This window comes from Pogona vitticeps, chromosome 3 (genome assembly GCF_051106095.1).
Source record: "Pogona vitticeps strain Pit_001003342236 chromosome 3, PviZW2.1, whole genome shotgun sequence".
In the NCBI taxonomy this organism is placed as follows: domain Eukaryota; kingdom Metazoa; phylum Chordata; class Lepidosauria; order Squamata; family Agamidae; genus Pogona; species Pogona vitticeps.
In genome coordinates this window covers 240,091,045-240,106,173 of record NC_135785.1, presented here as the reverse complement: position 1 = coordinate 240,106,173, position 15,129 = coordinate 240,091,045, and the positions used below count along the sequence as shown (strand labels likewise).

At 39.4% G+C, this 15,129-nt stretch overlaps 1 protein-coding gene across 1 annotated transcript in view; it reads right to left on the bottom strand.

Annotated features, from left to right (window-relative positions):
• FLT1 (fms related receptor tyrosine kinase 1) overlaps positions 1 to 15,129 on the bottom strand; it is a 139,421-nt gene that overhangs the window by 90,655 nt on the left and 33,637 nt on the right. The window contains exons 7-10 of the mRNA XM_072993748.2: positions 13,876 to 14,050; positions 11,701 to 11,818; positions 8,047 to 8,216; positions 7,631 to 7,787 (exon numbers count right to left, since the gene is read on the bottom strand). Of these exons, the coding sequence (XP_072849849.2) occupies positions 7,631 to 7,787; positions 8,047 to 8,216; positions 11,701 to 11,818; positions 13,876 to 14,050 (620 nt within the window). The remainder of the gene's footprint in view (positions 1 to 7,630; positions 7,788 to 8,046; positions 8,217 to 11,700; positions 11,819 to 13,875; positions 14,051 to 15,129) is intronic.

Genomic DNA, 15,129 nt, shown 5'->3' with positions numbered 1-15,129 from the left:
CTGGCAGGATTTCTGGGATTTGTAGTTCAAGAACCTCTGAGGACCCAAGATTGGGAACCACTACTTTAGATGGTATCACCTTTGTGGGGGAATCCATGACTTTATAGACTGTTTTGATGTGGAGGGATTCCTCCCATCAGTAAGATTTTAACTGTGATTCCTGTTTTTTAAGAGTCCATTTACAAATTGCACAGGACTTTATTATGTGAGCCTCTCCTAAGCAAAACAGGTGTTGTTCATGACTAGAGATGGGCATGAATCAGTGGTTCATGCTGGTTCATCCTTTGGATAAACAGGTGTTTGGTGCTTCTCAGGCCCGCCTCCTCCAGTATGCTGCCTCTGAGTAGGCATACACTGGGAAACCACAGAGCACATGTTCAGCCACAGGATGAACTGGCACAAACCACTAAACTGTGGTTCATGCCCATCTGCCTTGGGGAATTTTAGCTCCACAACCAATACAAAGCTTCACAAGGCCACAAAGGTCATAAAGGTAAACATTTTTAGTCAGTCATGTTTGACTCTAGGGGGCAGTGCTCATCCCCGTTTCCAAAGTGTAGAGCCAGCGTTTTGGCCGAAGACAATCTTCCATGGTCATGTGGCTAGCGTGGCTATGCACGGAACGCTGTTTATCATCCCACAGAGGTGGTACCTATTTATCTACTCGCATTTACATGCTTTCGAACTGCTAGGTTGGCGAGGAGCTGGGACAAAGCGATGGGAGCTCACTCCGTCGCGTGGATTCAATCTTACGACTGCTGGTCTTCTGACCCTGCAGCACACAAAGGCGTCTGCTGTTTAGCCCACAGCGCCACCACGTCCCTCACAAAGGTCATAACTCCCCCCCAAAAAACCCCCACAACTGTTGGAAGAAAAAAGAGGTGACATGGGGAAATACAATATCTGTTAACTTTAAGAGAACAAAAACTAGAGAGAAGGTAAGTAAGAAGTGTAAGTTAGGAGACCTGTTAAAAAAAAATTCCCTTTATCTCCTCTAGAGAGAATGAAGGATGTCATTGCCATGGTGGACAAGAAAGGACTGAGGAGAACAGATGTAGTATGTGCATTAAAGGCTGAGGGAAGGAAGACATGAGGCAAAAGCTCTGAAAGATATATCATGAAAGTGTTTCTGCAGGCGTAGAATACATTTGAGTGAATCATAGAGACCACAATGAAGAAATGGTAAATATTAATAAAACCTGGAAGGTGATTTTGTTTTAAAAAATGCTTGTCTCCTGAGATAACCAAACTATTTTACCCAGTATACTGTATATATGTTACAAGTTCTGTCTTTATCAGAACCATCATATATTTATCAGCTGGAGTTTTATTTGCAACCTTGCATGCTGTCTGTGGTTTGTGTGACTGGGAGGGACTTTTCTGGGATAAAGTGATGCTCAATTTATCTAGCACTAACTAATTTTTTGCTTCCAGCCTTTGAATTTGAAGCGAGCACTCCCTTTCCTCTGTTGGTGGCAGTTGTTTCTGTTTGTTTTTGAATTTGATCTGTTCTGTTGGTTGCTAAGAATGTGTGCAATAAAGAAAGAAGCATACACAACTCTGTAATTTCAAGCAAATAAGAAAACATTTTTTATTCTTTCTTACGGGGAACCTGTAGCTCTTCTCCTCTGTGAGTCTTTGTACTTCTACTGCATTGCAAAAAGGAATTTTAACATAAATTCAAAACTCTGCAACGTTGTCAGTTCACCGGAGACACAGTCAAAACAACTGTGAATCCCAAATCCCACTCTTATAGCTAAGTGCTTTGTGTTTACATACATGGACCCTTGTATGTATTGCATGTATGCCTGCTTAAGGATTCCATTAATGACAAATGCCTGGGAAACATATAATTAGTTTTGGAAACCAGAAGTCATGAATTCTAATTTAGATTTCCACAGACATCTCAAGGAAGGGGAAGGAACGGTCAAACCTATAAATCTGACAGCCCAAGACTCAAAGGCACTTGCTGAGTTGCAATAGTTCTGTTTCAACATTTGTACCTTTCCGATACATGACGGGCAAATGCACTATGTATGTCTCGGTTTTATAAATCTACTTGTGTATTTGTTGGGCTTTAAAGATAGGATGTGCCCAGCACATTAAACGGAATCTGGGACAGAGGAGGAGATGAGAAAAGAAAAGACAGCCTGACTCTGAAGGATACATCAAGCTCTTAAGGAAGTAGATTGTGCCATGTTTGAAGATGCAAAGATAATCGCTGTGCTGGGAACCGTCTTATATAGAGGAGGAAGCCAAACAACAAGAGGAAAGCAGCGTATGCTCCTAATTTCGCACAGGAAGCTCCCAGCACCTCCTGCCTAAGTGAGATAAGAAAACTCCCATGGCCTATTCTGGACAAGGCCACTGTTATCACCCTCAGCTTCACACTGTCCTCTTGCTACTCCACAGCTTGCTCTCTTAATGAGATCTTACCTCCATTTACTTGCAGCTTGCCAAGCACAATAGCATGATGTATTTATAACTAGGGATAGGGAAGTTTTCCAGGCTAAAAGTTTACTACATGTCACCCCGGTGTTTGTCTGTGGATTCAACAAACTAACTTCTCAACTGGAATAGGTACCCCTTTTTAAATTGGTAACATGTAACGATACAAACATTCCCTCCAATTTGGGCTCATTATATGCTTCATGTTTCACCAGATTTTAAAAGGCAATAAGGTCAGATTTAAAAGGTCAAAATTCAGAAAGATATTTGGAGAGATCTGCCTTAGGGTATGCATATTAATTCCTGGACAATCACTGTGTTCTCTCAAAATAAGATAAGATAAATAAGATTATTCCTATTTTAAAAAAATGATTTCTCCATGCATGCACACCATTTTATACATGTGCACATGATTCCTGTCTATGAGAAAATATAAATTCTTTTATGTGGCACACTTAAAAGTGTGGCAAAAGAGGAGAGCTCTCAGTGAACTGCCATCAGGGTTCCAGTGCTCTGCTGCCTGAGAGAATGGCTTGTATGTGGTTAATAGCAGGGCTGGTCAGTAACCAGAACAGAGTTCTAGAAGCAAAAAACAGCAAGGAAATTTGGATTTTCATTATAGTAAATGTCAGCGTACTGAGAAGCAGCTGCATTAGGAATGAGGAGATACGCATTCAAATCCTTACTCAGCCCAATGGATGAACTTAGACTGGGTGGTGGTGTTTAGTCATTAAGACGTGTCCGACTCTTCGTGACCATCTGCAGTGATCATGGAGCCCAAGAAAGTAAAATCTGTCACTGCCCTTCTATTTGCCAGGAGGTGATGGGACCAGTGGCCATGATCTTAGTTTTTTTCATGTTGAGCTTCAGACCATTTTTGCACTCTCCTCTTTCATCCTCATTAAAAGGTTCCTTAATTCCTTCTCACTTTCTGCCATCAGAGTGTTATCATCTGCATATCTGAGATTGTTGATATTTCTTCCAGCAATATTAATTCCAGCTTGGGATTCATCCAGTCCTGCCTTTCGCATGATGTATTCTGCATATAAGTTAAATAAGCAGGGAGACAATATACAGCCTTGTCGTACTCCTTTCCCAATTTTGAACCAATCAGTTGTTCCATATCCAGTTCTAACTGTTGCCTCCTGACCCACATACTGTATAGATTTCTCAGGAGATAAGATAAGGTGGTCAGGCACTCACATTTCTTTAAGAACTTGCATAGTTTGTTGTGGTCCACACAGTCAAAGGCTTCTGCATAGTCAATGAAGCAGAAGTAGACATTTTTCTGGGATTCTCTGACTTTCTCCATAATCCAGCACACGTTAGCAATTTGGTCTCTAGTTCCTCTGCCCCTTTGGAATCCACCTTGTACTTCTGGGAGTTCTCGCTCCACATACTGCTGAAGCCTACCTTGGAGGATTTTCAGCATAACCTTGCTAGTGTGGGAAATGAGTGCATTTGTACGGTAGTTAGAGTATTCTTTGGCTCTGCCCTTCTTTGGGATTGGGATGAAAACTGATCTTTTCCAATCCTCTGGTCACTGCTGTTTTCCATATTTGCTGTCATATTGAGAGTAGCATCTTAACAGTGTCATCTTTTAAGAATTTAAATAGTTCCACTGGAATGCCATCACCTCCACTGGCCTTGTTGTTAGCTATGCTTTCTAAGGCCCACTTGACTTCACTCTCCAGGTTGTCTGGCTCAAGGTCAGCAACTGCACTATCTGGGTTGTCTGATACATCCAGATCTTTCTAGTATAATTCCTCTATGTATTCTTGCCACCTCTTCTTGATGTCTTATGCTTCTGTGAGGTCCCTACCATTTTTATCCTTTACTATGTCCATCTTTGCACAAAATATTTCTTTAATATCTCCAATTTTCTTGAACAGATCTCTGCTTTTTCCAATTTCATTATTTTCCTCTATTTCTTTGCAATGTCCATTTAAGAAGGCCCTCTTGTCTCTCCTTGCTATTCTTTGGAAATCTGCATTCCATTTTCTATAACTTTCCCTATCTCCCATGCATTTTGTTTCCCTTCTCTTTTCTGCTATTTGTAAGGCCTCATTGGACAGTCACTTTGCTTTCTTGTGTTTCCTTTTCTTTGGGATGTTTTTTGTTGCTGCCTCCCGTACAATGTTACGAGCCTCCATCCATAGTTCTTCAGGCACTCTGTCCACCAAATCGAGTTCCTTAAATCTGTTCTTCACTTCCACTGTGTATTCATAAGGGACTTGATCTAGATTATACCTGACTAGCCCAGTGGTTTTTTCTACTTTCTTCAGTTTAAGCTTGAGTTTTGCTATAAGAAGCTGATGATCAGAGCCACAATCAGATCCAGGTCTTGTTTTTGCTGACTGTATAGAGCTTCTCCATCTTTGTCTGCAGAGAACATAATCAATCTGATTTCAGTATTGCCCATCTGTTGATGTCTATGTGTAGAGTTGTCTCTTGTGTTGTTGGAAAAGAGTGTTTGTGATGATCAGCTTGTTCTCTTGACAAAACTCTATTAGCCTTTGCCCTGCTTCATTTTGAACTCCAAGGCCAAACTTACCTGCTGTTCCTTTTATCTTTTGATTCCCTACTTTAACATTCCAGTCCCCTATAATGAGAAGAACATCTTTCTTTGGTGTCAGCTCTAGAAGATCTTGTAAGTCTTCATAGAATTGGTCAATTTCAGCCTTTTCAGCATGGGTGGTTGGTGCATAAACCTGGATTACTGTGATGTTGAAAGGTCTGCCTTGGTTTCTTATTGAAATCGTTCTATCATTTTAAAAATTGTATCCCAGTACAGCTTTTCCCACTTTTATATTGATTAAATTCTTATTAAAATAAACATTTATGAATGAACAACGGTTTCCTTGAAATGCCTGCTGACACAAACAATGTAATGCTAGAAGAGCGACTCACACAAAGCTATGGCAAGTTGTTGTATGAGAAAAGTAATCTGGAAGCCATCTTTCACCCATATATCAGCTGCAATTTTTCTTAACTTTGTCTTCTGTCAGCTTGTGTGAATAACTTGTATAAGCAAATATTCACACACATTAACAGAGCTTGGAAATGTTACTTTAAAAAAAACTATAATGACCCAAATTTCCATGCTAGTACTGGAGAAGTCTGAGAGCTCTCATCCAAAGAGATACGTTTTCTAAGTTCTGCATATTTGTTACCAGAACCAGTTCTTACACATACTGTAGCACTGGTAAGTGTGAAACCAAGTCACATTGGCTAGATTTTTTTACTCTGCCAATATTTTATTTATTATACCATCACAAGCAACCTCTCTGGGCTCATTGTGGCTGTTATGCCTCTTTGCTTCCTGAATGGGTGATCTAACGTTTCTAAATGCAATTAAAACAGTGTGTTACTGATTATTCAACACATTCTACAATAAAAGATTCCACTTCACAAATAAGTATAATGTTTCTTGAGCATCTTCTAACCCCATCTGGGCATGTGATGTGATTCTGTGTAAAAAGTGAAGTAGGAAACAGAAAGCTTTATAAAATATTTCTGTAGGAGACCATACCTTTGTTATTCAAAGAACAAGAACAACAAAGCAATTTTATTGGGAGAATGGGAAGAACATAGCCTTCAAGAAGAAATTTAATGGCTTGATTTCTTAATGAACAAAACCAGGGTCATATCATGGAGACAAAGAAAGGCAGTATAAAAAGATGCCTTTGGGCTCAAAAAACCCAGCTCTATAGATAGCCAACCTTCCGAATAGTCAAAGCTATGGTTTTTCCTGTCGTGATGTATAGAAGTGAGAGCTGGACCATAAAGAAAGCTGACCGCCGAAGAATTGATGCTTTTGAATTGTGGTGCTGGAGAAGGCTCTTGAGAGTCCCCTGGACTGCAAGGAGAACAAACCTATCCATTTTGAAGGAAATCAACCCTGAGTGCTCACTGGAAGGACAGATCCTGAAGCTGAGGCTTCAATATTTTGGCCATCTCATGAGAAGAGAAGACTCCTTGGAAAAGACCTTGATGTTAGCAAAGTGTGACGGCAAGAGGAGAAAGGGACAACAGAGGATGAGATGGCTGGGCAATGTCGCCAAACAACCAACATGAATCTGACCAAACTCCGGGAGGCAGTGGAAGATAGGAGGGCCTGGCGTGCTCTGGTCCATGGGGTCATGAAGAGTCGGACACGACTAAATGACTAAACAACGACTAGCCATGTGAGATGGATCTGGTTGTAAAAGCTTTACTTAGACCATGGTATCCAGAATGTCCAAAAAAGTAACTTTTCCTAGCTCTATCCAGAAACCATCACAAGGGAGTGTTTTTGGCTCAGGGGATGACCATGGCAAGTCATGTTCACCTCCACCCCACTCTGAGTTTAATGTACTCAGACCCCAATGATGGCATCCATGCCAGAGCTTAGAAAAGCTTTTTTTTAGACTAGAGTTCCCTGGATCTTATGGCCAGTAGACTCAAGAGACCATTTCCTTTTCACTTTTCATGTTCTGAGCAATAGTAGTAGGCATCCTTCAGTCTCGAGAGACTATGGTAACATGCTCTGTATGGAGGACTTGCAACACCATCTAGTGTGGCTGAGAAGGCCAATTCAAGAGTGACAATCCCTTCCACACTGAAGACAAATACAATCTGTCCCCTGTCCAGCTCCCTGATTTTGCTGGTTTCAGGACTGCCTCTTTGCCTCAGCCTGCTGGACAAGGGTCTCTTCAAACTGGGAGAGGCCATGATGCACCGCCTGCCTCCAGGCTGAGCACTCAGACGTCAAGGTTTCCCATCTGTTGAGGTCCATTCCTAAGGATGGACCTCTGAGCAATATTCATTATGTATTGAGGATAAGGAGGGGAACGACACTGATTGCTTCTTGTCATAGTAGTGCAAACTATATTGAGGCTGCTTGAGGAAAATAGTTACTATTATTAATATGACCGCTGAGTTATCTTTTTCAGCAATAACATGTTTTACAGATTGAGTTACAAATCTTATGTCTCCTTTCCTCATAAAGTACAAACAAAGTGATATATCATCTCAGCCATGGAAATCCACTATGGGATGGTAATGGTGAACTGTTTCATTAAGATCTCACACACCTCAGAAACTCAGGTAAGATCACTGTATGTTGGAAATGGCTTGACAGCACCACAACCACATTAACAAAGCAGAAGACTATTAGAAACAAGTGACTACAATGATCTACCTTATTGTAGACTGATTCTGCTGACAGGGGTGCCAAGCCCACTTGATTGTAGGTTGGGGAATCCCATAAACAATGCAAGTCAGAATTTGCTCACTTCCCCGTTGAAAGAGATTAGGACCAGGAATTGATGATATTTTTTCATAAATCTGAGGCTTTACTGTATGAGAAAGAAAAAAGAACACAGTATATATAAGAAGCATTTCAAAACAATTTATGCCTTCTTAGTCTCTAGAAATAAACAAGGACGATCTTTATAAAATACACTACTGAAGTGATTCCAATTTGGCCTATGATTCTTGACAATGCACTCCTATACATGTTTGCTCAGAAATAAGTATCATTACGTTCACAGGGACATATTCCTAGACAAATAGTTTTGGGTTTTCAGCTTAAATCCAATTGTGTAGCTAACTCACCATTTATTCTGAGTGTGACTGTTAAGTTTTTATGCAAGTTCCACTGTTGAGTGGTCAAAAGTATGGTGTAATTCCCAGCATCTTCTTCAGAAACATGTTTTATGATTAGCGAATAACCTTTTGTTTTATACCGGGCACACCTTTCAGCAGCAGGTAATCCATCTTTCAACCTGTTAAAAGAACATCAGAATTTGTAATTGTTCATAGCACCACTATTCTATCTCTGCCTAACTGAAGATGCTCCATGTCAGAGAAGCAAAATGTGCCCCTGATTATGTACCTAACTAATTGTACTCTATCCTCTGATCAAATTCAAGATCTGTCATACAAGGGCCTAACTACATGTTACAAGAAACATGTGTCTGCTGTGGACCTACATTCTTCCTGCTCGTATTTCCAGCAATATTTGAAGAAAGAAATGCATGATACTTAATTGCTATATTCTATTATTTGTAGGCCCTAAATTTAGTCCCTAAATAAGAACAACAAATTAGAACTAGGGTGACCATATTTCTCCTTTATGAAGTACATTCATGTATTTTAAGACGAATCCAGCTGAAAGATAAAGAACCATAAGAAAGTAACAGTTTTGATGTTGTCCATCAAGAATTAATGCCTAAAAGATAGCAAATAAGTAATTTAATCAGTTCATCATAGATTTCTTCCTCCTATCCCATCACCCTGTTGATTCCTGGGAAATGATTGCACAGGAGCTAGAAGTGCCATGGGACCAGAACAGGAAACTTTTAAGTTCTGAAAAATTGTCTTGGCGGATGACATCACCAGTCTTATGTAGTGTAACCTATGCAAACAGGATTTCAGCCATTATTACTAAACTTGTATCTATGTATATGAATTAGCACATAAAAATGTTATGCAGAGCTGTATCCTCTCTTTTGGCCAAATATAAGCAGCCACTCTAGTGAAAGAAGTAGCAATTTGTTTATATTTACTTAAATATAATACTTATATCACTTATACTTGCTAATATATTACTTAATATATTTCTTTTAGGAAATATTGTCGTGGAAATGCATGGAGGCAGGGAATGTGGCATTTCTGTGTGTCAATTTAGACAAAGGGCTTCAAATCTAAGGGTTACATTGAGATTATGGGAGTGGTCACCCAACACATCAGAAGGGACCAGGTTAATCTGATTCAGCTGCAAGTCTTTTCCTTAAATTTCCCTATTGTTTTTGGACTTATCATGTGTACAGAGTGGCTCCCTGTGTTCTAACCCACAGCACATATAATAACTATGCTATATTAATTATATATATGTATAAATGTATATATTCACATGTATTTATTTTATGTTGAATGGCCAAGTTGGATGATAAATGTTCTCTGTATCAAGAAACTCGGGGTTTATGACAAGATGGAGAAGATCTGCTTGTGGAGTCTTTTGTGAGGAGAGAGACCATATGTAGCAGAACTTTCTTGGCAACAGCACCCCTACTAGGATACTATCTCTGGTGGAGATCCAGTTTTCCTACTTAATATCATTTAACTGGTAAGTGAAAACATGCTTATTTGTGCAAGCCTTTAGAGAAGCCATTCTCCATGGAAGGCCATATGGCCTTCTGGGGGCCCTGGCACATTTGAAGTGACCACAATTCTTCAAATGCCACCTTGTAAGGTTTATTACACAATGTATACAATCCCGATTTGGTCCATATTTCTTTCATATTGTGTTAATTGCCAAAAAAGATTGAGAATGGTCGCTAGAGGATAGTCAAACACTACATTTGTTCTGTTGTGTTTTGTTATTTATCTTTTGATTTATTACTTACGATTTATCTTTTATCTTGCTATAGTATTTATCTCTGAATTATTTTAATAATTTTGGATTGTGTTTTAAGGTATATTCACAGCCATCTAGGACTCTTTGTGAGGGAGGATAGGAAATAAATAAAATCAATAAATAAAGGGTATTATAGCCAGCTAACATTCACACCACCATGCCAATCTACTAAGCATTTAGAAATGCAAATGTAACAGAGAGGCTGAATACAAACATTTGGAGCACAAATTATACCTGGTGGCAAGGACTGTGAACTAATAGTGCATGTGTGTGCAATTAATTGTTTTCCTGATCAGCCCTGCAACAAAGATCTTGTTGAAAACTAAGAAATTCAACCATAGCCACTGATATTTGCAATCATTAAAACTAAACAGTACAAGAATGAGATTAAAATTAATAACTTTGTTCTATATGAAAGTGATCCCAAAAGCTTTTCACCTGCCATTTTTAATACAGTGTGCTTGAGGCAAGTAAATCTCAGTTACCTGCTAGCATAGCAGTCATAGACAAGTACAGAAAGAAATAATAAGTCACCAAAAGGAAGAACATATTCTTTTCTAGGACACACTAGGCATAATATTATGTGTGTCATTATCTATCTGCCCTTCCCCCATCTCTGTTGAAACAGCAGCCATTATTCTTACTCTGATTGGGAATGGGGCAGAAAGGAGAGGGCTTAATTCTTCCTTGCAGTACCATCTTCCCTCTGGTATTTTTCCTGCCTAAGCTAATTTGCTTCAAAAAAGCAAATAGCTGCAAGGAAATGACACCTTTGGTGGTAAATAGTAACTTCAGGGGGTGACCATTATCTTTAAATCCCACACAGTGCAATGGCTACAGTGTTGAATAGGACCTGGGAAATCTAGCTCAAGTCCTCAATCAACCATGAAACCCACTGAGTAACTTTCTTAGTCTGACCTACTTCACACAGTTGTAAGAATTAAGTGTGGAACAGGACAGGTATATATGCCATCTTGAGTTCCTTGGAGGAACACCTCCCACCATTTAATTCCAAAAAATAATCCTATAAAGTAGATTACCTTCCATTTGACACTTCAATAAAATTTTAAACATTAAGTATGTGTGTCAATGTAAAATAGAAATGGCTTTTCCACAGATCTGATTATTTGTCCCCATATTTAAACCTTGAAGATGTGCGCCTGTCAGACTGAATGCTGCTGCCTTTATTCCCGAAGAAACATATTTGTCACATACAGCACTGATGGTACCTGTCTGTCATGGGTTTGGAGGGAAAGTTCCATCCTATGGGGAGTGGAAGGCGGGACATCAGGGGGGAGGAGCTGTACTGTATATATATTTGGAGCTTGTGTGGAGAAGTAGAAGTTGGAGTCTGTGTGTCAGACTGGGTACAACTGTTTGTCAGTTAGTACATACCTGATAGGTTCAGGTTTCTATCTAGGTAGCCAGAACTGATAGGTTCAGGGTCTGTGCGTTACCTTAAAGTGTTCCGTGGGAACCAAGCTGTTGTATGTGTGTGATTGGGACTATGCCACGTTCCAGTTTCCTATTTACCTGATTCTTTTATTTACCCTGTTTGTTGTTTCAATAAACCTTGTTCTTTTGTTTATTAAAATCCATTCCTGGTCTGTGTGACTCCTTATAGGGAATGGTTGGTGGCAGCATAATTACAGGGTGGGATACTCCAGTAGGTCTGGGGTTGCCACAATATTCAACTCAGGTTTACATTAGCAAAGTTCTTCCAACTCCATTTTGGACATAGCTGTTCAGCTTTGTGTTTGGAAGTGAAATACTTAATCCCGAGCAAACAGGATATTTGTTCATGTTAGTGACTTCTCTCTTTTTTTATGTAGAAGGAACTATAATCCTACCATACAACCTCTGGTGTGGGAAATGCTTTCACTTTCATAGAGAGTCGATAGGACTTCTTGCCAGATGTAACATCCAGCACAGTTTTCCTTCGAGGTTTCAAAGTGATGAATGCTTTATCTTCAAAGAACGAAAGAACAAAAGAAAGAAACATTGATTTAAATAATTCTTCTCAAAGATAAATTTATAGTAGGCAACATAACATAGACATGAAATATCATACAAGGTAGGCACCTCTAGCTCTAGTACCCTTCAGAGGTGTTGTATTATAGTCCATATCATCCTAAGCCAGGGAAGTGCTGTCCTAGCTAGTGGTGATGGCCATGTAGTCCATTATATTTGTAGAGCACAAGGCTGTGGGAAGTGATATAAGCTACAACTGAAGCTGGCAGAGCAGCCCTTGGCTTAAATCCTGCCCAGTGCCAATGGAGCATAATATCCTGCTGGCACAATGAGGAGGGATTTCACATTTTTTTGCAGGCGGCAACCTTATGCAACCAGGCATCTCTCACTACAGCTGATCAAGTTACCTTTGCATAAGGAGGTCCTGGACACCTCCATGCACAAGCTTTTCAGAAATCCACTACTGCCACGGTCATTGCACAAACAGTTTGATTACAGAGAAACATTCTGAATGAGTATACCACCTGGCAATGTCATAGGTACTAGCTATGCCATCTTTGTTGAGAAATGCATCCCCAGGGACTGGGGATAACTTGACCTTTTCACTGTTTACCTGTAACCCCAAATAAAGGCATGGCTTTCTCATAAAGCTTTTGGTGACTATGGAAATTGACTGTTATTTACATGTCTTAGGGCCAAACTACACTTGACTAATAGTCAAGTAACTATAGATTAGGGCACTTGGCTAACTATACATTAGGACATTTTCAGTCTATGTCATTTTTCTTTGACCCAGGGAGGAACTTCAGTGTGAGGATTTGGCATTCATCCCATAGATTTATATGGATAAAAAGAGGGTTGTTACCACAGGCTACAAAGCATTTCAACTGCTTGGTTTGGCTGTTAGACAGAGGCAGCTCTCTGAATACCTAATAAAACTATCAATATTCAAGGAACATTTTTTCATTGAAGATGTACACTGAACCACATAAATATGTCTTGATTCACACAGTGGTCTGGGATGTGCACATTAAGTCAATGTGCTCCAAAATACACATGAACCAATTCCTTAAATATCTCTATGTTACAAATGTGGTATACAATATGATCTGCTTATGCACAAATACACACATGCATGCACATGCACACATACTCTAAATATGTGTAAACAGGGGTGGGGTGGAGGCCAATGTCAGGAGACATATGGTTTTTCACTTTCCTCCCCCAACATGACTGCAATAAAATCTCTGCTACCCCAAATGCAGAAGAAATCCTATAACTTATGAAAGCAATACTTTCAAGATCCTTCTGTGCCATAATGATACATTAGGTGGACATATACATATATTGCATTAATTAATTCAACACTTTCACGCCAACAAGAATCACAATTCATATTACTACTCCATGATGACCTTTAATTCCTCTAATGATTATAAACATCTTCGTGATTTCTAGGCTAAATTTCTTGCTAGACTCACTTTACCTTCAGCATGTTGAGGATATTTTTTGGATGGCTAACTCCCTGCTCAATGCCTCTGCACCCTTAAAAAGATCTATGGCTGTTGCTGAAATTGTGTTTAAAAAGCTTATATTGTAACAAATGGTTTTTCAAACCCTGATTGCCAAAGAGGATGTTTTCAAGAAAAGTGAGAGTGCATGTGTGCGCAGAAACATGCCACATGTGCCTGCATCCATGTAAAACTTGGAAAGTTCTAAAGTCCAAAGTCTGTCTGTCTGTCTGTCTGTCTGTTTCTCTCTCTCTCTCTCTCTCTCTCTCTCTCTCTCTGCGTGTGTGTGTGTGTTGCTAAATGAGGCAATCATATGGGAAGGAGCATATGCCAGCAGTGGGGTAGCCCTGCTCACTTGGGGATATGTCTCTCGTCATTACCTTGCCTGACTATATATCCAAATCTCAGAAGCTGTGATGCCAAATCTCCAACATTTCATCATGTTTATCATACCCAACATAATCCCTGTACTGAATTTATAGAGTTCATTCATTCTTTGCACATTTCTTAGCCTTTGCCAGTATCAGACAATATCTGACTTACCATAAATATACACAGTTGTATTTACTGATCTCAAAGTAGGGCCACTTTTCACATTGCAAGTGTACTGTCCTTTATCAATGTCACGGACTTTATTGACAACAAGAATGCTGTAGAACAGATTGGGTTCATCATTCCTTTGTACAATGCTTCTAGTAATTCTGCCTCTTTTGCTTGTCTAGAAATAAAAGAAAAAAAGTCAACCCAAAAGAAATGCTATTAGGATGGGCAAAAACAATTAGGAGTTTATTGCATTATAACAAGTTGATGCCCAGCCCAGGGATATGAAGAGAGGCAATGGATGTGGAGAAAATGATGTGAGTCAGTGACGAAGCTATTGAGTCTGAAGGTCTAGATAGACATTAAACTAAGTATCACTTCCAATTAACTCTTTTTTCCCTCCAACATAGGAATTTTATTAGAAGTGTATGCCTCTGATCAAACTTGCAAATTAAGCCAGTATTTATCTACAAGTGCACAACATTTATGACAAAAAGCGTGCCAAAATGTGTAGGAGACAAAATAGGTATCTTTCACCATGTGAAGAAGCACCTCTTCTAAATCCCTGCTAAATGTATGTTTTAGTTCAACCCCAACTCTCAGTCAAGTAGAACATTATGGACAGAATCTAGATTTAGAAGTGTGTAACTCAGTTTGAAGAAGCTGACTTCCCTCACAGATTTCTCGGTACAGCAGCTCCTTTTGCTGTGCACATAAATAATCTTGCACATAAATCAAACATATTTAGATATTATATGCCTTCAACAGCGATATTATTTAGTAAGATTTAACTTCAGTTCCATGTATTCATGCTTTTACTCGACAAAGCACTTTCGAGGATGCTTCCGATTTGGTGGCCACAATGAGGTTTGATCGTATTATTTTCAAAACAAATTTTTTACATAACAACTGATAATTTACAAAAAGATTAGCCAAAATGCTTCCCCTAATATGGATCAACAATACATTTTTTAAAGTTCACTTTAGGTAAGAAGAATGAGCTAATAAACGCATCTAAGAAAGTTTCATGGTTGATTTTTCTTCTTTTTGAGTTATTATGATGAAATTTACACAACTGCACTATGCAAAAAGCTTGGACATTCACTGAATCATCATCATCATCATCATAGAACAGCAAAGCTGGAAGGGACCCTATGGATCACTGAGCCCCGCCCCTGTCAAGGAGGCACCATAGGTAACTGAACCCCCAACCTCTGGGGTCAGAATTTACTTGACAGCACATCATCATCATCATCA